Source organism: Odocoileus virginianus, chromosome 1, assembly GCF_023699985.2.
Source record: "Odocoileus virginianus isolate 20LAN1187 ecotype Illinois chromosome 1, Ovbor_1.2, whole genome shotgun sequence".
Classification (NCBI taxonomy): Eukaryota; Metazoa; Chordata; class Mammalia; order Artiodactyla; family Cervidae; genus Odocoileus; species Odocoileus virginianus.
Window position 1 is genome coordinate 5,818,629 of NC_069674.1, and position 22,440 is coordinate 5,841,068.

The following is a 22,440-nucleotide window of genomic DNA, read 5'->3' on the forward strand; positions in this document are numbered from 1 at the left end:
TGCAATGATTTTGGAGCCCAAGAAAAGAAAATCTGTCACTGTTTCCACGTTTCCCCCCTATCTATTCGCCATGAAGTAATGGGACTGGATCCCATGATCTTAGTTTTGTGAATGTTGAGTTTTAAGCCAGCTTTCCACTCTCTTCTTTCACCCTCATTTGTTCCTCGTTAGTTCTTCTTCACTTTCTGCCATAAGGGTGGTGTCATCTTCATATCTGAGGTTGTTGATATGTCTCCTGGCAATCTTGATTTCAGCTTGTGCTTCATCCAGCCCAGCATTTTGCATGATGTACTCTGCAATTAAGTTAAATAAGAAGGGTAACAAGATACAGCCTTGACATACTCCTTTCCCAATTTGGAACCAGTCTGTTAGGTACCATCAAATGGAAGTTCCTGGCCAATGCAGTCAGTCCCACTCCTGGATAGTCCTGAAAGACAGTGGTGAAGGGCCAGCCTCCCAGTATTCCCATTTGACCATTGGCTTTGCTTTGGAGGAGAGGTGGCTTGGGGGTGTGGATCTACACTGACTGATGAGTGATGGACAGTTGCTTAGCTGGCTGGTCGGGAGCCTTGAATGGTTACAACCAGGAAATACAGGAAAGAGCTGCGTGGATAGAAGTCCCAGAACGAGCACCAGGTGAAGACACAAAGGTATCATGCAAGTTCCCATCAGGGCAGAGGAGGCGCTGGGTAATCAGGCTGATGAAGCGATCAGGCTCTCCTGTGAATTCATCATTCATTCATTCATTCATTCATCAGGCTCTCCTGTGAATGCCCTTCAGTCTCCCTGCTCTCTCACCCCAGTGCTTTTTCAGTAGTTACTCTTCACTACGGCCGATAAGAATATCATCCCCACTGAAGTCCCAGCTGATAAATACTAACAAAGACCAACGCTGAATCTCCAGTATGGCGGAGCAGCCTGATAATTTGTCTTGTTCCTTCACGGGAGGGAGCCAGTAGTCTGTTCCTGTAGGAACGGAGTCCTGTTCCAGAAACAGACTTGCTTTCCCTGCTCGCAGAGCTTCTGCCAGCCCCAGATTTTCAGAATGCTCCATTCATTGTCATGGTAACCCACGCAACATCCTCTCCAACCAAGGAACTCATTATAGAGTGAAAGACGTGTGGCACTGAGTTCATGCCCGAGGAATTCACGGGGCCGTGCGCCGTGACGGTAACCGTCAGCGGCAACTGTGTGGATGAAGCGGGGCATGGACTCCCGAAGGCTCCTTTGGTACCCGCTGCAGGACAGCAGCCCGCCAGGCGCATGCCTCGAGGGTGCGGTGTCTCCTCGGGGGCACCACCTGCATATGGCCCTGTTTCCCCCGTGGCCAGAATACTCAGGGGCTGATCTTTCACAGGGCATCCCCAGAGAGGCGGGATAGGTCTCAAGTGGACCAGCACGCGTAGAAGGAGTCTGTTGTACTGGTCGGGCTGACTGGTCACAGTTACTGGGGGAAATTGGAATTAGAACAGGGCATGGGGGATGGTGTCTGAACCAGAGGGTGTACTGGAGTGCCTCCCAGTCTCCTCTGGCCAAAGGTGATGGCCAGCGGGGAGCTGGTGACTCAAGGAAGATGGAATTGAGCTTTGCTGGTGGCTCAGCGGTAAAGAAACTGCCTGCGAGTGCAGGAGACACGGGTTTGATCCCTGGTCTGGGAAGATCCCACACCCTGCAGAGCAACGAAGCCCATGCACCACAACTGCTGGGCCCACGAGCTGCAACTGCTGACGCCGGTTCACCCAGAGCCCCTGCTCCGCAACCAGAGAAGCCGCTGCAGTGAGACGCACGAGCATCACAGCTAGAGAGTGGCCCCAGCTCGCCGCAACTAGAGAAAAACCGCGCAGCCACAAAGGCCCAGCGCCAGCAAAAATAAATAAACTTTTTAAAGAGAGATGAAAAGGAAAGGCAGGACCAGGAGAACTTGAATCATGTGGGAATGAAGGACGGGATCACCCCTGCCAGAAGGCAAGGGAAATACGGACAGGGAGGTGGAAAGAGGAAGCTAAGAGCATCAGCTTAGGCCCTGTGACCAGCAGCAAGTGGACTTTCTCTGTCTTCTTTTTTTCCTGTTACTTTCTGTGCAGAGCAGTGTGGGTCTCTAACTCTCTTCTTATTGGAAGTATGACTGACTGACAGCGCTTTGCTGTGATGAATGGGTGAGGGGACTTGATGTGTCTGTTGGGGGGAGACCCCAGGATTTATTCCTTGAAGCAAAGGACAAGAGCCCTCTCTGGCCCTCCTGATCCATCCTCTGTCCTCCTGCCTGCTCTGTGTCCCAGGAGGCTGACCTTGACGGACCGTATCTTCCGAGCTCCCTCACCTTCCGGCTTCTAGTTGGATGTGGTCAGTGGAGGCGTGGCATGGGCTCCGAGGTTTGGAGGAGAGGTAGGTCAGGGGATTTATCATGACTTTGACAGCAGCTGCATGTCTCTACAGCCCCCTCTAGGCCAACCCTCTTCCTTAGCCTTGACCCCATGTGGCCTTGACAGCATCGCCATCTCTCTGTCCCCTTTGGTTCCCCTTGGAGCTAGTGTCTGGATGCTTTATCATCATTCCTGGCTCCCTTAGCCCTGCCCACATCTCATAAAGAGGCTCTTCATTAACCTTCTTCAATTAACCCTTCTCTTGGTGCCATAGCCTTCCTGCTGGGAGCGTGAGTGATCTTGGACCTTTAAGTAATTCAGTTTTACTGAAGCATAAAGTTTAAGGTGGGAGGAAATGATAAGAAATGAAGCTGTATAGGGATGCTGATCAATCCTGAGAGGCTCCATGCACTGTGATGAGGTCAGCTTTACATGCCCAGAACAAGCTCTCCAACCTCTCTGCCTCAGTTTCATCCCCTATAAAACAAGGATAATGACAGCACACCCCTTTGGGGTGACTGTGTGGAGTAGATTAAAGAAGGCTTGAGAAACACTTAGAGCAGTGCCAGGCACGGCAAGCCATCAGCATCGCTAGGGACGGTGAGTCATGGCCGAGTCTTAAGCAAGGTAGGGACCAGGTCAGATCTGGTGGTTCACAAAGTTATTCTGGAGGAACTGTGGAGAAGAAGTGGGGGTGTCAGTGAACAAGTGGAATAAAGCAAGATTAGAAGCAGGAGCACCAGTAAGGGGACTACTGCAATAGTCTTAGCAATAATAATAATAATAACGAAGACAGAGAAATTAAACTACCACCCAAACATGGAATTAAAGGAGGCTGATATGGGATACAAGAAACAGGAATGCCGACACAGTGCTTGAGATCTGTAGGTAGCTAGCTCAGTTTTGCTGAAGCATGAAGACAGTGGTAGAGCTTCCCCAGTTACACTCGTACTGGGGTCCAGAGAGCATACTTGCAGCTCACCATCAGGCTGTCCACCATCACGCCACCATTACTTCTTGACGCTTGGAATATCCACACAGAGGCTGCTTCCAGGGCCCCGAGTTCGCTCTCTCAACTCCTCCCCTGCTCTGAGCCTGTCCTCCGCTCCGCCTGCGTCGCTGGCTTCCACAGTCTTCCCCAGACCCGGTCATCACCATGCCTGCCATCTCCCCATGCCAGATCTTCTCTTCCTCCATCCTCCACTCAGTTACGAGTTTGCTCCCGTTTCACCGAGGAGGCAGCAGTGGTCAGATGAGATCTTCTCCCACCATCACTTGGCCCATCCACCTGCCTCCATGCCCCCAAACTCTCCCTTCCCATCCCCGTCCTCTGCCAAGTCATCCCTGAGACCCCGAGTTAATGCATTAGGGGTGTGGCCTGGGCCTGGGGTCTTTAAATGCTCCCAGACGATGCTAACCCCCACCCAAGTTTGGAGTCCTGCTGCAGATGAATGGCCCAAGCTCTTCCCCCTCGCCCACTCGAGGACGTTGTCCTGGAGATTGTTCCCTCCCTCCCAGCATCATTCACTTTTCCCTCCACTGGCTTTTCTCATCCACTACAAACATGCTGTTAATTCTCCCAATTTATTTTTTTCTTTGTTTGGCTGCACCTCGAGATATGCTGGTTCCGTGACCAGGGATCGAACCTGCATCCCCTGCATTGGAAGCACAGAATCTCAATTGCTGGGCCGCCAACAAAGTCCCAATTCTCCCAGTTTCAAGAAGGCTTTTCAACCCCAATTCTCCCTCCAGCTACAGCCTCCCTGCAAAGCTTCACTAGTGGATTGTCTGTACTTGTGTCCATAACTCCTCTCCTTCCCTTTGCCCCGAGGCCCCGCCAAGGCTGTTACTATCAAATTCACCAATGGCCTCCTCAGGGCTACGACCTGTGGCCACTGTTCAGTCCTCAAACTTTTCATCTCCATTCCCTGTTTTGTTATTTTTTAATTAAACTTTTTGTGATCAGTCGCTCAGTCCCGTCCTACTCTTTGCGACCCCATGGACTATGGCCAGCCAGGCTCCTCGGTCCGCAAGATTTCTCAGGTAAGAATACTGGAGTGGGTTGCCATTTCCTTCTCCAGGGGATTTCCCCGGCCCAGGGATGGAACCAGCGTCTCCTGCATTGCAGGTGGATTATTTACCACTGAGCAACCCATTAAACTGTTTATTTGGTGATAGTTGTAGATTCACACACAATTATAGGAAATAATACAGAAAGGCCCTGTTTATCCTGCAGTTTTTCTCGTTGGTGACCTCTTGCAAAACTATTGTATAACATACAATAGTGTTAGTTATCTGTGGATACTGGAAAAAATTGTCACCAACTGGGTGACTTAAAGCAATAGAGATGTGTTCTCTTCCAATTCTGGAGACAGGAAGGCCTAGGCCAGGCTGTAGGCCGGGCCTTGCCCGCTCCCGGGCTGTAAGGAGAACCTGCTCCTTGCCCTTCCAGCTCTGGTGGCTGGTCCACTGCACCCTCCTCTCTGCCTTCACATCACCTCCTGTGTGTGTGTGTGTGTGTGTGTGTGTGTGTGTGTGCCCACACACGCCCACACATGTGTGATCTCCTTCTGCCTTTCTCTTACAGGGACACTTGTAATGACATTTGAAACCCACACAGATAATCCAGGATAATCTCCTGATCTCAGGATCCTTCATTTAATTAAATCCGCAAAGACTTTTTCTCCAAGGAAGGCAGCGTTTGCAGTTTCTGGGTGCTGGAATGGGGCTACCTTTGGGAGCTGTTACCAGCTTGGCACAGCAGTGAGGACGGGACATTCCCATCACCTCAGAATTCCTCGAGCTGCCCTCTGTAGCCTCACCCAGTTCCCTCCCATCCCCGCCCTCTCCTGAACACCAGGCAACCACTAATCTCTTCTCCTTCTCTATAATTTTGTCATTTCAAGAAGGTTATATAAATGGAATTACACGATAACATTTTGAAACTGACCTTTTTCACTCTCAGCATAATCATTCTTAGTGTCACCTGTATACTTACAGGTATCAATCAGTTCAGTTCCGTTCTGTCGCTCTGTTGTGTCCGACTCTTTGCCACCCCATGGACTGCAGCAGGCCAGGCTTCCCTGTGCATCACCAACTCCCGGAGCTTGCTCAAACTCATGTCCATTGAGTTGGTGATGCCATCCAACCATCTCATCCTCTGTTATCCCCTTCTCCTCCCGCCTTCAATCTTTTCCAGCATCAGGGTCTTTTCCAATGAGTTCTTTGCATCAAGTGGCCAAAGTATTGGAGCTTCAGCTTCAGCATCAGTCCTTCCAATGAATATTCAGGACTGATTTCCTTTAGGATTAACTGGTTGGATCTCCTTGCAGTCCAAGGGACTCTCAAGAGTCTTCTCCAACACCACAGTTCAAAAACATCAATTCTTCAGTGCTCAACTTTCTTTATAGTCCAACTCTCACATCCATACATGACTACTGGGAAAACCATAGCCTTGACTAGATGGACCTTTGTGGTTATCAATAGCTTATTCTTTTCCATGGCTTAGAGGGAGCCCATGGTATGGTTGTGCCTGTTTAACCCACCATTCATCCACCCAAGCCATTTTGCCTGTTTTCAGGTTAGGGCTATTATGAATAAAGCTGCTATGAAGATTCACAGGCAGATTTGGGGGTGAACATAAGTTTTCAGTTCTCTGGGATAAGTGCCCAAGAGTGCAATAACTGTGTTAACTGCATGTTTAGATTTATAAGAAACAGCCAAACTGTTTTCCAGGAGACCAGTCTGCATTCCCACTGGTAACGTATTGGGCAAGTCATTCAGTTTCTCTACGTCTTCACTGGCATTAAGTGTTATCCTAGTTTCTATTTTAGCATTCTGATAGGTGTATATTTTAATGTAGAGTCAGTGAATAGCCTTCCATAGGCTTATTTGCCACCCTTACTTTCTATTTGGTGAAGTGTCTGTTCATGTCTTTTGCACATTTTCTGATTGGATTGTTAGGGTGTTTTTTTTTTTTAAACATCTTAGTTTGAAGCACTCTTCGTGTAGTCTGAACACTAGGGATTTGTCTGATAAGTGATTTACACATATTTTCTCCTACCCTTTAGCTTTTATTATCATCCTCTTAGCAGAATCCTTCAAAAGCAAATTTTTAAAATATTCATCCATTTTTCCTTTTATGGGTGGTGCCTCTGGTGTCAAGTCAAAGAGCTCTTCACCCAGCTCTAGACTCCAAAGATTTCTTCTGATATTTTTTCTAAGAGTTTTATAGTTTTTTAAAAAAATTATTGAATCTGGTTTTTGCTTGCTTGCATTTTTTTTTTTTATGTAGCCGCTCCAACTCTTAGCTGAGGCATGTGGGATCTAGTTCCCTTACTCGGGATTGAATCCCAGGCCCCCCACATTGAGAGGATGGAGTCTTAGCCACTGGACCACCAGAGAAGTCCCGAGTTTTACAGTTTTATCTTTTACATCTAAGTCTGTAATCCATTTTGAGTTAATGTTGTGTAAAGTGTGAGAGTTAAATGGAGTTCTTTTTTTTTTTTTTTTTTATGCCTTTGAATGTCCAGTTGTTCCAACACCATTTGGTGAAAGGCAATTTTTTGTCCACTGAATAGCTTTCACACTTCTGTTACAAATCAGTTGAGCAGGGCTCCCCTGGTGGCTCGTGGATAAGAATCCACCTGCCACTGCAGGAAACACGGGTTCGATACCTGGTCCGGGAAGATTCCACGTGCCGTGGAGCAACTAACCTCATGGGATACAGCTATGGAGCCTGTGCCCTGGAGCCCAGGAACTGCAACTACTGAAGCCCGAGACCTATCACCTGTGCTTCGCAGCAAGAGAAGCCCCTGCACCCGCAACTAGAGAGTGGCCCCTGTTCTCTGCGACCCGAGAAAGCCTTCACACAGCACCAGAGACCCAGCACAGCCAAAAATAAATAAATAAAAATTTTAAAACTTAGTTGAACCTATTAGTGTGAGTTTATTTCTGGATCCTCTATTCTGTTTTATTGATCTACCCATGAATCCCTCTGCTGGTATCATGCAATCTTGATTACTATAGCTCAGCCCGGGGGAGAGTGATTCTCCACCTTATTCTTCTTTTCCAAAAATGTGTTAGGTATTCTAGTTCTTTTGCCTTTCTACATAAATTTTAAAATAATCTTCTCTTTGTCAACCGAAACTCCTGCTGGGATTTTGATAGGAATTGAGTTAACCTAAATATCAGTTATTTCTGAAAGAATTGATGCCTCTGCTATGTTGAATCTTCCAAACCATCCACATGCTGTGTCTGTCCACTGATTTAGGTTTTCTTTGACTTCTTTCATGTTCATTGGAAGGTTTTCAACATATACATCCTGCACATGTTTTGTTATATTTACACTAAATGTTTTCACCTTTGAGTAATCATAAGTGGTATTGTATTTTTAATTTCAATGTCCACATGGTCATTGCCAGTATATAGAAATGCTGTTGAGTTTTTAAAATCATCTTATTATCTGTGGTCTTGCAAAACTCACTTATTAGTTCTAGGAGGTTGCTTTGTTCGTGGATTTTTTAAAAAATATTTATGGGATTCTCTGTACAGACAATCATGTCATCTTCAAATAGAGATACTTTTATTTCTTCTTTATGATCTCTATATCTTGTCTTTTTTTTTTGCCTTGTTGATCTGGCTAGTGCTTCCAGCAGTGTGCTGAATAAAAGTAACAAGAGTGAACATTTTTGCCTTTGGCTCTTAGGGAAAAAGCATGCAGTCTTTCATCTTTAAGGGTGTTAGCTCAAGGTGTGCTGTAACTCTATCAAGTTGAGGAAGGTACTTCTATTCTAAGTTTTCTGAGAGTTTTTTTTAATCATGAATGGGTGTTGAATTTTATCAAATGCTTTCTCTGCACTGACTGATGTGCCATGTGATTTTTCTTTAGCCTGTTAATGTGGTAGGTTGCATTGATGGATTCTTCTGGATTGAAGCAAATTTGCATGCCTGGAATAAGCATCTCACATATTTTTCTTACCTGTTGTCTGTCTCATCTGAAGGCTAGTTCCAAATGGCAAGAAACTTTTTGATTCATTTTATTCACTGCTGTATCCTAGACCCCCAAACAATGCCAGGCATGCAGTGAGCTCTCATTATCTACTTGTTGAATGAATGAAAGAACAGTACAGAGATGAAGAGAATTCCCAAGATTAAGGTGAAGGGAGACTCCAGCTGTGGGCAGCCAGTCCAGGTAGAACCAGTCAGAGAGGCCCAGAAGAGCCTGTAGAGTCTGAATGCCCTGAGAATTTTAGAATCTGCAGAGTGTTGGGGTCGATTTGGTGATGATGTGTGTGTGTTAGTTGCCCACTTGTGTCCGACTCTTTGTGGCCCCATGGACTGTAGCCCATCAGGCTTCTCTGTCCATGGAATTCTCCAGGCAAGAATACTGGAGTGGGTATCCATTCCTTTCTCCAGGGAATCTTCCTGATTTGATGATAAGTATGTAGAAAACTAAGCAAACAAGCATTTTTTTTTGGAAAAGGTAATCATTATGGTGGTACATCCACACAATGGAGTATTATTCTAAAAAGAAATGAGCTTATAAGCCATAAGAAGACATAAAAAGAGGAGGCTTAAATGCAGATGACTAAGTGAAAGAATCCAATATGAAAAGGCTACATTCTAACTATAAGACATTCTATTAGTATAATTCTAACTATATGACATTCTATTAGTATAATTCTAACTATATGACATTCCAAAAAAGGCAAAGCTATGGAAAGATCTTAATGACCAAGATAACCATGATGGTGTGATCACTCACCTAGAGCCAAACATCCTGGAATGCGAAGTCAAGTGGGCCTTAGGAAGCATCACTATGAACAAAGCTAGTGGAGGTGATGGAATTCCAGTTGAGCTATTTCAAATCCTAAAAGATTAGGCTGTTAAAGTGCTGCACTCAATATGCCAGCCAATTTGGAAAACTCAGCAGTGGCCACAGGACTGGAAAAGGTCAGTTTTCATTCCAATCCCAAAGAAAGGCAATGCCAAAGAATGTTCAGACTACTGCACAATTGCACTCATCTCACACACTAACAAAATAATCTCAAAATTCTCCAAGCTAGGCTTCAACAGTACGTGAACCATGAACTTCCAGATGTTCAAGCTGGATTTAGAAAAGGCAGAGGAACCGGAGATCAAATTGCCAACATCCGCTGGATCATCAAAAAAGCAAGAGAGTTCCAGAAAAATATCTACTTCTGCTTTATTGATTGCACCAAAGCCTTTGACTGTGTGGATCACAACAAACTATGGAAAATTCTTAAAGAGATGGGAATACGAGATCACCTTACCTGCCTTCAGAGAAACCTGTATCCAGGTCAAGAAGCAACAGTTAGAACTGGACGTGGAACTACAGACTGGTTCCAAATTGGGAAAGGAGTACGTCAAGTCTGTACATTGTCACCCTGCTTATTTAACTTATATGCAGAGTACATCATGCGAAATGCTGGGCTGGATGAAGCACAAGCTGGAATCAAGACTGCAGGAAGAAGTATCAATAACCTCAGATATGCAGATAACACCACCCTTATGGCAGAAAGCGAAGAGGCACTAAAGAGCCTCTTGATGAAAGTGAAAGAGTGAAAAAGGTGGCTTAAAACTCAACATTAAAAAACTAAGATCAGGGAATCCGGTCCCATCCACTTCATGGCAAATTAGATGGGGAAACAATGGAAACAGTAACTGACTTTATTTTCTTGGACTCCGAAATCATTGCAGATGGTGACTGCAGACAAGACACTAAAAGATGGCTGCTGCTTGGAAGAAAAGCTATGACCAACCTAGACAGCATATTAAAAAGCAGAGACATTACTTTGTCAACAAAGGTCTGTCTAGTCAAAGCTATGGTTTTTCCAGTAGTCATGTATGGATGTGAGAGTTGGACCATAAAGAAGGCTGAGTACCAAAGAATTGATGCTTTTGAACTGTGGAGTTGGAGAAGACTCTTGAGAGTCCCTTGGACTGCAAGGAGATCCAACCAGTCAATCCTAAAGGAAATCAGTCCTGAATATTCAGTGGAAGGACTGATGCTGAAGCTGGAGCTCCAATACTTTGGCTACCTGATGCGAAGAACTGACTCATTGGAAAAGACCCTGAGGCTGGGAAAGATTGAGGGCAGGAGGAGAAGGGGATGACAGAGGATGAGATAGTTGGATGGCATCACCGACTCGATGGACATGAGTTTGGGCAAGCTCTGGGAGTTGGTGATGGACAGGGAGGCCTGGCGGGCTACAGTCCATGGGGTCGCAAAGAGTTGGACACCACTGAGCGACTGAACTGAACTGACGGAAACAGTAAAAAGGTCAATGGTTGCTAGAGGTTAGGTTAGGAAAGGGGAAGATGAAGAGATGGAGCATAGAGGATTTTTAGGCAGTGAAATTACTCTGGATGATACTATGATGCTGGATATATGTTGTTATACATTTATCCAAACCCAGAGAATGTGCACCAGCCAGAGTGACTCCTATGGTAGCTGATGGGCTCTGGGTTATTGAGATGTGTCAGTGTGTGTGTGTTCATCGGTAGTAACAAGTGTAACTGCTCTGGTGGGAGATGCTGGTTACAAGGGAGGCTGTGTATCAGGTGGGGCGGGGGAGGGAGTATAACGAAACTGCCTGTACTTTCTGCTCTATTTTGCTGAGAATCTAAAATTGCCCTAGGGTATTACTTGGCGGTCCAGTGATTAGGACTTTTCGCTCTAACTACTGAAGGCCCGGGGTTTGATCCCGCAAGCCACGTGGTGTGACCAAAATTAAAAAAAAAAAAAAAAAACTCAAAAAAAAATAAAGCAGGCTTAAGCTAAGTATGAACTCTAGAGAAAACAAAAGTTACCAGGAAAGGAGGAACATTCAGTTTGCTATATGGGCTCAGCCAGGTTTCCTGGGGCCTGAAGTTAATAAAACTGAAGGAGAACTCTTTAAGAAAAGAAAAACACTAAATCAGGAAAAAATCTGATCAAATCTCAGAGCAATTTCTGGAAGTTTTGTACTTTCTCTGTCCTGACAAAGCCCAAACTCCTGAGCAAGCATCCCAAACACCCTGCCCTGGACGCTGGTCTTCACCTTCTCCTGCACAAATGGGGGGCCGGCAGTGCTTGGCTTCTCAAAACTCAGCACCAAGACAGCCTCTTTCGTGAATGTACCCCCCTACCCTCCTCCCCAGGGCTTCCTGCAGGGCGTGGGAAGAAGCCAGAGGTGAATTTGAATTCCAGCTCTGCCACTTATGAGCTACATGGCCTCAGACACATCCTTTGACCTCCCAAAGCTTCGTGCTTTATCTTCTGTAAATACAAATAATGTCCGTCCTACAGGACGGCTGGAAAGAACAAACACCTGATATAGAGCTGGTATGTGGTGAGGGTGAGGAAACATGTCTTTCTTACTGCCTAGCAGCCTTAATTTTTCTTTTACTTGTGGTAAAAAAACAAACAAAAAAGAATTTACCATCTTAACCATTTTTAAGTGTAAGGATCTATGGCATCAAGCATCAGCACCACCCATTCATGGGGCTCTTTTCATCTGGCAGGACCAGTTCTGTCCCATTAAACCCTAACTGCCCACTCCTCCTCCCCACCCCCGCAGCCCCTGGCATCCTCCGTTCCACTTTCTGTCCCCTCCAGCATTGGGACTGGCCTCTGTGACTGCACTGTGTGATGGTTTGACCTTCTCCCTGTTGTGACAGTGAAAGTGAAAGTTGCCCAGTCATGTCCAACTTTTTACGACCCCATTATACAGTATACAATCCATGGAATTCTCCAGACCAGAATACTGGAGGGGGTAGCCTATCCCTTCTCCAGCGGATCGTCCTGACCCGGGAATTGAACCAGGGTCTCCTGCATTGCAGGTGGATTCTTTACCAACTGAGCTATCTATTTACATGTATTCATCCCCCATCTGGGGCTTCCCTGGTGGCTCAGATGGTGAAGAATCCACCTGAAATGCTGAAAACCTGGGTTCAATCCCTGGGTCAGGAAGATCCCCTGGAGAAGGAAATGGAAACCCACCGCAGTATTCTTGCCTGGAGAATCCCATGGACAGATGAGCGGGCTACAGTCCATGGGGTCGCAAAGAGTCAGACGTGACTGAGTGACTCAAACTTTCACTTTTCATCCCCCATGAGGTCCAGGGGTGTCTCACACCCTGCTCCACAGTCTGGTACAGAGCCAGGCCCACGGTAATACCAGCTCCAGGAAGAGACGCAGGACCCCTGAGCAAGATACACAGCCAGAGGGTTTTGAATGGGTTTGGGGATTCCTGGTCTGATTTTACGTAGCCAGTGATCAGAAAATATTAAAAGTCTAACAGATGATACAGATGATTTTTGTAAGCATTTACTTATTTGTTGCATGGGTAAAATAGTCTAAATTCAAAAGTTACAAGTGAAAATAGAGTGGAAAGTAAATGTCCCTCCACTCCAACCTCCAGCCCTTCATAAGAGGCCACCGCTGTGCCCATTTTCTCCTGGATCCTTCTAGAGGACTTGTGTGTGTGTATAGCGGAGCACTCACGAGCACATACGTCACACATCACACACTTCGGCACACTTTGCACACTGTCCTGCACACTTTTCTTTTATTCTCTTCCCTTGTCTTTGAGATTCTTCTCTATCCTCCTCTATCAGTACATAGAGGGTTTCCCTACTGCTTGATAGATTCATTGAGTGGTGTATTTATCTTGTCACATGTTTACACCTGATTTAGACATCTCCAACTTCTTGGTATTCAAGCAGTACTACAGTGAACAACTCCAGATCTCACTTACTAACAATTGAATTTTATATAGTGTGTATCTGTTAATCCCAAACTTAATTTATACCTCCCACCCTCTTTGGTAATCCTACATTTGTTTTCTGTGTCTGTGAGTCTATTTCTGTTTTGTAAATAAATTCATTGGTATCATTTTTTAGATTCCACATACAAGTGATAGCATATGATGGTTGTCTTTCTCCGATGCAGGCAACAGAATCTTATTCAGCCTTAAAAGAGAGGGAATTCTGACACATGCTACAACATGGAAGAATCTTGAGGTCCTTCTAGTGAACTGTCAGTCACTTAAGGGCAACTACTGTAGGGTTTCGTTTATGCCAGGTCTCAAAGCAGTCAGGTTCACGGAGACAGAAAGGCGGGGGAGTGAGCAGAGAGGTTCATCTGGGTTTCCAGAGACCCTGCAGAGAGAGGAGCAGAGCTGGGAGGGACCCACATGAGAACTTGGGGCTCCCCTGATAGCTCAGCTGGTAAAGAATCCACTTGCAATGCGGGAGACCTGGGTTCGATCCCAGGGTTGGCCTGGAGAATTCCATGGACTGTATAGTCCATGGGGTTGCAAAGAGTCAGACAGGACTGAGAGACTTTCACTCACTCACTCAGATTGAGACCATGAGTGTGCAAGTGGATAATGGGGTGAGGGACATCAGTCCGAGCATGTCCCAGCACCTGTGTGTGTGTGGTGTGTGTCTGTGTGTGTGTGTGTGGTGTGTGTGGTGTGTGTGTGTATGTGTGGTGTGTGTGTGTGATGTGGTGTGTGTGTGGTGTGTGTGTGTACGTGTGGTGTGTGTGTGTGTGGTGTGTGTGTGTGTGGTGTGTGTGTGTGGTGTGTGTGTGTGTGTGGTGTGTGTGTGTGGTGTGTGTGTGTGTGGTGTGTATATGTGTGTGGTGTGGTGTGTGTGGTGTGTGTATGGTGTGTGTGGTGTGTGTGTGGTGTGTATGTGTGTGTGGTGTGGTGTGTGTGTGTATGTGTGTGTGTGTGTGGTGTGCGTGTGTGGTGTGGTGTGTGTGTGTGGTGTGCGTGTGTGGTGTGCGTGTGTGGTGTGGTGTGTGTGTGTGGTGTGCGTGTGTGGTGTGGTGTGTGTGTGTGGTGTGTATATGTGTGTGGTGTGGTGTATGTGTGGTGTGGTGTGTGTGGTGTGTGTGTGGTGTGGTGTGTGTGGGTGTGTATATGTGTGTGGTGTGGTGTGTGTGTGTGGTGTGTGTGGTGTATATGTGTGTGGTGTATGTGTGGTGTGGTGTGGGTGTGTGTGTGGTGTATGTGTGGTGTGGTGTGTATGGTGTGTGTGTGGGGGTGTGTATATGTGTGTGGTGTGTATATGTGTGTGGTGTGGTGTGTGTGGTGTGTGTGGGGGGGTGTGTATATGTGTGTGGTGTGGTGTATGTGTGGTGTGGTGTGTGTGGTGTATATGTGTGTGGTGTATGTGTGGTGTGGTGTGGGTGTGTGTGTGGTGTATGTGTGGTGTGGTGTGTATGGTGTGTGTGTGGGGGTGTGTATATGTGTGTGGTGTGTATATGTGTGTGGTGTGGTGTATGTGTGGTGTGGTGTGTGGTGTGGTGCATGTGGGTGTGTATATGTGTGTGTGTGGTGTGTGTGTGGTGTGTGTGTGGTGTGTAGTGTGTGTGGTGTGTGTGTGTGGCATGTGGTGTGGTGTGTGTGGTGTATGTGTGTGGTGTATGTGTGGTATGGTGTGGGTGTGTGCGTTTGTGGTGTGGTGTGTGTGTGGTGTGGTGTGTATGTGTGTGTGGTGTGGTGTGTGTGTGGTGTGTGTGTGTATGTGTGTGGTGCGTGTGTGGTGTGGTACGTGTGTGTGTGTGGTGTATGTGTGGTGTGGTGTGTGTGTGGTGTATGTGTGGTGTGGTGTGTGTGTGTGTGTGTGTGTGGTGTCGTGTGTATGTGGTGTGTGTGTGGTGTGGTGTGTGTGGTGTATGTGTGGTGTATGTGTGGTGTGGTGTGGGTGTGGTGTATGTGTGGTGTGGTGTGGGTGTGTGTGTTTGTGGTGTGGTGTGTGTGTGGTGTGGTGTGTATGTGTGTGTGGTGTGTGTGTGTGGTGCGTGTGTGGTGTGGTATGTGTGTGTGTGTGGTGTATGTGTGGTGTGGTGTGTGTGTGGTGTATGTGTGGTGTGGTGTGTGTGTGTGTGTATGTGGTGTGGTGTGTGTGTGGTGTATGTGTGGTGTGGTGTGTGTGTGTGTGTGTGGTGTGGTGTGTGTGTGGTGTATGTGTGGTGTGGTGTGTGTGTGTGTGTATGTGGTGTGGTGTGTGTGTGGTGTATGTGTGGTGTGGTGTGTGTGTGTGTGTGTGTGTGGTGTGTGTGGTGTGTGTGTGGTGCGTGTGTGGTGTGGTGTGTGTGTGGTGCGTGTGTGGTGTGGTGTGTGTGTGGTGTGGTGTGTGTGTGGTGTGTGTGTGTATGTGTGTGGTGCGTGTGTGGTGTGGTATGTGTGTGTGGTGTGTGTGGTGTGTGTGTGTGGTGTGGTGTGTGTGTGGTGTGTGTGTGTATGTGTGTGTGTGTCCTGGAGTGGGTACCGCCTGCGATCGTCGGATGCTCGGGCGGTCTGGGTGAGCCCGCGGAGGAGCAGGCGCGCCTACAGAAGTCCAGCGCGTCCCCGCTCAGCCCGAAGCTCACGACGGGCCTGCGAGCCGGGCGATCAGAAGTGCGGATGCACGGGGCGACGCCGTCTGCTCCGATCCCTAACTCATTATTAAGCCGCTCGCTCTTTGCAGACGCTCCCTGCGCCTCCCCCGCTCCGGGCTGCAGCGGCGGCGCAGGCGCCGGGCCGAGCCGAGCGCCGAGCGGGGAGCGAGCGGCCGCGCTCCGGGCCGGGGTCCCGGGGGAGCAGGTGAGCGACCCGCGCCGCGCGGTCCCCAGGCCCCTGGCGGAGACGCCGCCGGGCCGCGCTGCGCCGGCGCCCCGGCCTCCCCTGTTTGTCGGTGCCCGTCTTGCCTGTGTTGACATCACCCCTCCCTCCCTTGCCTGGCACCCCTCCTCCCCCACCCCGCCTGCTATCTCCTCTCCTCCCGCCTGCCTGGCATCCCTCGCCCCCCCACGTCTGGCATCTCCCCCCGCCTTCCCTGGCCTGGCATCTCCCTGTCCTCCCCCCTCCCCCCGGCTGGCACCTCCCTTCTTTCCCCTGGCTGGCACCTCCCCTTACCTGGCAGCCGCCTTCTGCCTCTTCCTCCTCCTCTCCTTCTTTCCTGATCACCCCCCACCCCACTCCTGACTCTCCCTCTCCTGCCGGGCACCTCCCCCACTCCCTTTCTTGCACCTCTTCTGTGCCTGGCCGACTCCCATCCCTCCCCTCGCATTCTCCCTACTCCTCACCCCTGCCTGGCATCTTACCCCCCCCAGTACCTCCCCATTCTCCCCTGTCTTTCCCCTCTTTCCCTTTGCCTGGCACCCTCCTGCCTGCTACCTTCCTCTCCTCCCCCGTGTCTGGCACCCACCTCCCCTCCCCATCGCCTGGCACTTCCCCATGCTGCTCCTGACTGGCACCCTCTGCCTTCTCCCCACCCCCTGCCTGGCACCTGCCCTCCTTCCCCAGCCTGACATCTCCCTTCCTGCCCACTGCCTGCCTGGCACCTTCCCTGTCTCCACTTGGCATCCTCCGGCCTGGACACCTGTCCCCCATTCAGATTGTCCCTCTGTTTCCCACCTTCCCGCAGGTCACCTCCTCCCAACCCTGGCCTGGCATCGTCTCCCCTCTTGGCATCGTCCTCATCTCATTGCCTCCCCTTCCTCCTCACCCTTCTGGCCAACACCACCTACACGTGATCCTCAACTGCTCTCAAGCCCCCCGCCCCGACTCCATACTTAACCGAACTGCCCCTTACACCCCACCATCTGCCCGGGTTCTGACCCTCGCTCCCAACTGTCCTGCTCTCGTGTGGGAGTGAAGCCAGGAAAGCTGTGCCCACAGGGGGGCTCAGTGTGAGCTGGGCGAAGTACAGAGCAGGTCAGCTCTACCTGCTGGCCACCCCCAGGATTCCCTTGGGATGGACCTGAGCTCTAGAAGGCATCCAGCTCCCATCCTGGCTCACGGTCCTCCTCTCCCTTCCGCCAAGTCTTCCCTATTGGCCTCCCTTGCCAGGGCCCGGGCTCTGCCTGCATCTTCTGCTCTCATCCTCCCAGCTCTGCCGGCGGGAGGACCTGGCCTCCAACAGCTTCCTGCTCTCACACTGGTCCTTCCTGAACCACCCAGGCGGGCTGGCTCCCCCCCAGTGCACCTCCTGCCTTCCCCACATGCGGGGCCACCCTGGCGTCTTCCCCCGCCTCCTCGGGCCCACTGTGAGTCTGCTCTGTGCTCAGGGTCGGGGCCGCCCCTCCCACTGCCCTCTTCTTTCAGATCCTCCTCAGAATGGCCCTTGGTGCTGCAGGCACGGTAGGCTCTGGGCGCGGGCACCGAGGGGGCACTGGATGAGTCCCCCGCTGCAGGACCCTGCCACCTATGACCGCAGGCCTTCAGCACCCGCCCGCCGTGGTACAGGTAGGCTCTGCCTCCCCCACCAGCCCCGGAGCGGCTGGGCCTCTGCTCACACTCCACGGCCCCCTCTTGGCACTTCTGCCCCCATCTGGCCCCTGGCGGTGCCTCTTCTCATGCCCTGCGAGGGCCGGAGCCTCTGCCCAGACCCTGCTGCCAGCTCCCCCTACCCACAACCCCCCGTCTTGCTCGCTGTCCCTCATCTCTTGCTGCCCCTGGGCCCTGCCTCACACGGCCATTGGAGCCAGGCACACATGAGCCAGAAGCCAAACTTTTGCTTCATGTGAAAATGGTCTGGGGGCTCTGGCTTGTTCCACCTCCTCCTCCTTCCTTCCACCTAGCTTGTGCCCAGACCCCCGCCCCAGACACACACCTCTGTGCCCCTCACCTGTGTGTGAGCACTCACATGCGCCCATAACACCCCACAAACACACACACTTTCTGCAGCCAAGGGGAACCTGCTGAGCTCTGGCACAACTTGGGCCCTGAAAACCTACCCCCAGACATGCTAGGGCGCACATCTACAAGCCTTCTGGGCCCCAGGCAGGGCTTTGTTTGGGCCAGGAGGGGTGATGGTGGCGTCCTGGTGTAGGGCGTCTGGTGGCGGCTAGTCCCATGCTGACACAAGGCAGGCCCCGGGCTCAGGGGTGCTCTCCGGCCTGTTGCACGTGAGCTGGATCCTCCTGAGCCTCCTCCCGGCAGCGTGGCAGAGAGGGGGACAGCCTGGCTAGTCCCGGGGTGGTGTCCCTGGTCCAGGAGGAAGTACTGAGGCATCGCATGGGAAGGCTGCCTGCCCCAGAGCCCGGACCATCCATGGGAGGGGGTTGGAGCCCTCCCATGGGGGGTTGGAGCTGGGAGAGTCTGAGCTCTCCCAGCCCAGCCTCACCAGTGGGCATCACCTGGTAACAGATTAGGTGCTGTCGGGGGCCCTGGAGGTGTAAGGGCCGGGTCCCCGCCCTCAGGCCGGTAGTCCAGCAGAGGGAGCAGACTCGGCTGGCCCACAGGAAGTGCCAGAACGGATGATTCAGGCCTCCAGGCTCAGAAGAAGGAGACATCAGGAAAACCTTAAGTAGGGCGATTTGAAGTGGGCTTTGGAGAACAGGAGCCTTCCCTGGTGGCTCAGCTGGTAAAGAATCCGCCTGCAATGCAGGAGACCTGGATTCAATCCCTGGGTTGGGAAAATCCCCTGGAGAAGGGAAAGGCTACCCACTCCAGTATTCTGGCCTGGAGAATTCCATGGGCTGTATAGTCCATGGGGTCACAAAGAGTCAGACACGATTGAGCAACTTTCATTTTGGGAGAACAGGAAGGTGGGGTAGACTGGTAATGCGAAGGTAAGGGGTAGACTAAATAAGAGTGCTAGTCTCAGCTTCTCCTCCCTCAGAAGGGGTAGAGGAACTTGCTTTCCTGACTGGACTGCTCTGAAGTCCAAGGCAGTCCTATCCCCTCTCTGCCCTGCACCCCCTCTGGTAGGCTGTGCCTGGGACGGTATGGGGCAGGGGGAGCCTGGCTGGCCCAGAGATGGAGCAGCAGTGGGTGGCAGAGAGACCATGACTTGGCACCGGTCACCACGGAAACAGGTGCAGCTCATCAAGTCCCCCAGACAAAGGTTGACCCCCTACCCTGCAACCTAACCACTGCCAAGGTTAAGGTGAATGTGTTCCTTAGCTTGTGGGGTTGGATTGTAAAGCTGTGAGTTAGTGTACTAAATACATTCTTCCCAGGCAGCTCTGAAGTTCTCAGGCATCTGAAGGTGGAAGCCAGGTCAAATGTGGGGCTGGTTGATGGGGAGGCAGCTAAGGTTCCCAGGTACCCCAGAGCCAGGCCTCCATGTGGTGAATCCTTGTGAATTGCAGCTGCTCTGGGGTGCACTGAGATAATCCCTTAGGGGGTCCCAGCAGCAGTAGGTGGGTGCCCTGGGCTGTTCCAGGCCTTGCCCAGAGAACTGGAGGAGGTCACCTAGCTAAAGGGGTGGCTGGAGAGGGAGGGGAGGCTTGAGAAGATCCCAGGGGGTCAAGAGGCTCTGGGAGCAGTGAATGCACCTTAGTGACCCCTGGTCCCCGAGTGGCCCCAGTCATGCAGTGAATTGAGGGTTCAATCTAAGACTCCTGGGGAGTTGGGCGCTCCGACCTCTCCACGTGATGAAGGTGGTGAGGAATGAGGTGCTGTGGAGCTTCTGATGTTATATTTTGGAGTCCCCATTACCATAAAAAAAAAAAAAATTGGGCTTCTCTTGTGGCTCATCTGGTAAAGAATCGGCCTGCAATGCAGGAGACCTGGGTTCGATCCCTAGGTTGGGAAGATCCCCTGGAGAAGGGAAAGGCTACCCACTGGAGAATTCCATGGCGGTCCATGGGGTCGCAAAGAGTTGGACATGACTGAACGACTTTCACTTCACTACCATAAAATCGGCCTTCATTCTGCGTGTGCAGTTGCAGGCAGGGAGCCGGCTTTGACGCCTGGCGGCCTGGGCACGTGCTGTCATTTGGATGCTGACAGGCCTGTGCCAGCGTCTAGACGGCGCGAGGGGTGGGCAGGCGGGCCGGGCGTGCAGCAGCTGGAGCTGTTCTTCACCCCAAATGCCCGCGGTGTGATTGCAAGTGAGAGCTGGTTGTCAGTGAGCTGTGAGCAGCAGAGGTAATGAGCTGAGTGTCACCTGGGGAGGTGTCACGGGGGGAACCCAGAGCCACAGACACTAGGATGAGCACACAGTCCCCTTGATTTGGGCTGGATTCTGAGCCCTCTTGAATCGCTGCGCCAGAGGGTTCAGCTGCTTCTGGGGGACACTCGGCCGAGGGTGACTTGATGGCCATGGCTGTGTGGGACCTGCTGACCCCCAATACCTCACAGGGGCCTGAGGGAGCATAGCTGAGGGAGACTTTGTGGGGGGCAGCCATGGCTGTGTGGGACCTGCTGACCCCCAGTACCTCACAGGGGGCCTGTGGGAGCATAGCTGAGGGAGACTTTGTGGGGGGCAGCCATGGCTGTGTGGGACCTGCTGACCCCCAGTACCTCACAGGGTGCCTGTGGGAGCATAGCTGAGGGAGACTTTGTGGGGGGCAGCCATGGCTGTGTGGGACCTGCTGACCCCCAGTACCTCACAGGGGGCCTGTGGGAACGTAGATGAGGGAGACTTTGTGGGGGCGGCCATGGCTGTGTGGGACCTGCTGACCCCCAGTACCTCACAGGACGCCTGTGGGAAATGGCTGAGGGAGACTTTGTGGGGGGCAGCCATGGCTGTGTGGGACACCCTCAGCCGGGTCTCGATCCGCTTCCTAAGCTGTGAAACCCATTTCTCTGTGACCTGAACTCACTTCCAGGAAATGTGAGAAACCGTGTCAGGAGCCTGTGGCCGTCCATGCCTTTACTGGAATGTAACAAACTTGGATCATCTCCCGTGTCAGCCTTCTTTCCAGACGGAAGAACGTTCTGGGGCTTGAAGTGAGGAGCAGTATGCTGTGAGGGGCGGGCAGGGGAGGGGAAAAGCAGGCAGGAAAGATGTACTCGCCTCGTTCCGAGAGAGCTTGAGATGGCCTGCAAAGACACACAGAGTGAGGGGCCCGGGGCAGAGGACCGCAGGGCAGGGAGGGGACGTTGCGGCCCAGGGTGAGGTGAGTGGGAGGAGGCCCGGTGTCACAGGGCAGTGTTAAGTGTTACACTTGTAATAGGGCAAGTGTGAGCAGTGATACTTGCCTGTAAGACAAAAACCTAACCATTTGCCCCCAAAGACTCTGATTTCTGGCCCGGAGACCCCAAGAAGTGTCTCCCATGAGGTGACGTGAGGGGAATCCTGTGTGACAGTTTTAGCGACATCCTCAACAATTCCACAGCAGTTTCCTCGGGCGCAGCCGAGGGCTGACAGAACATCGCGTGGCCGTATAAGTACTGCTGACTGTGCTCAATCCAAAGATAAAATTTAGAGCAACTGGAAGAATGCACTGCCTGTTAGTATTTACAACAAAGTTTCCAATGTATATCAGGCAGCAGGGAAGTTTATTTAAAATCAGGAATCAAGTACAGAGTCACATTCTCGGGGAAGGGGATTATCCTCATAGGAAAATAAAGACCGCCATCAGTTCATCTGCCTGCAATGCAGGAGACCCGGGTTCGATTCTTGGGTCGGGAAGATCCCCTGGAGAAGGAAATGGCAACCCACTCCATTATTCTTGCCTGGAGAATCCCGTGGACAGAGGAGCCTGGCGGGCTACAGTCCATGGGGTCACAAGAGTTGGACACAACTTAGCACCTAAATCACCACCACCATCAGTATGTGTGCCTGACAGGTGAGCCTGGGTATGGGGAGGGACCAGTCACACACCCTTACTCCCAGATCCTGAACCCTCTGAGGGCTAGACACAGATGCCAGGGATTTAGCAACTATTTGGCAGGGAATGCTGGATTGCATTGTTGAAAGCATCGTTCGAGTCTTGATTTAAATACCACTTCTTCAGGGGCACTCTCTCCCCACCTGAGGTGTAAAGTTCCACCTTCTTAAGTCTTAAGCGTACATCCTAAGTCGCTTCAGTCATATCTGACTCTTTCCAACCCTATGGACTGCAGCCTGCCAGGCTCTTGTTCAGAATAGTGCTGGGAAAAAACAAACAAACAAAAAAACTATGTGTTTTTTTATGGTCATGCAGCTTGGGGGAATCTTAGTTCCCCGACTAAGGGTTGAACCTGGGCCACAGCAGTGAAAAGCTCAGAGTCCTAACCACTGGGCCGCCAGGGAATTCTCATTTTCTTGAACGAATGACCAGATGAGTAAGGCAGTAGGAGAGAGCAGGTGGCCCTGAGAGCTGATGCTAAAGAAGCCTGAGATACCTCTGTGTTGTTGA

General features: G+C 50.7%; 1 protein-coding gene across 1 annotated transcript in view; it reads left to right on the forward strand.

The window, feature by feature from the left end:
• Positions 1-15,766: 15,766 nt before the first annotated feature.
• The window catches only part of SMARCD3 (SWI/SNF related BAF chromatin remodeling complex subunit D3), a 33,497-nt gene continuing 26,823 nt past the window's right edge, over positions 15,767-22,440 (forward strand). The window contains exons 1-2 of the mRNA XM_070453958.1: positions 15,767-15,967; positions 17,471-17,611. Of these exons, the coding sequence (XP_070310059.1) occupies positions 17,573-17,611 (39 nt within the window). The 5' untranslated portion in view covers positions 15,767-15,967; positions 17,471-17,572. The remainder of the gene's footprint in view (positions 15,968-17,470; positions 17,612-22,440) is intronic.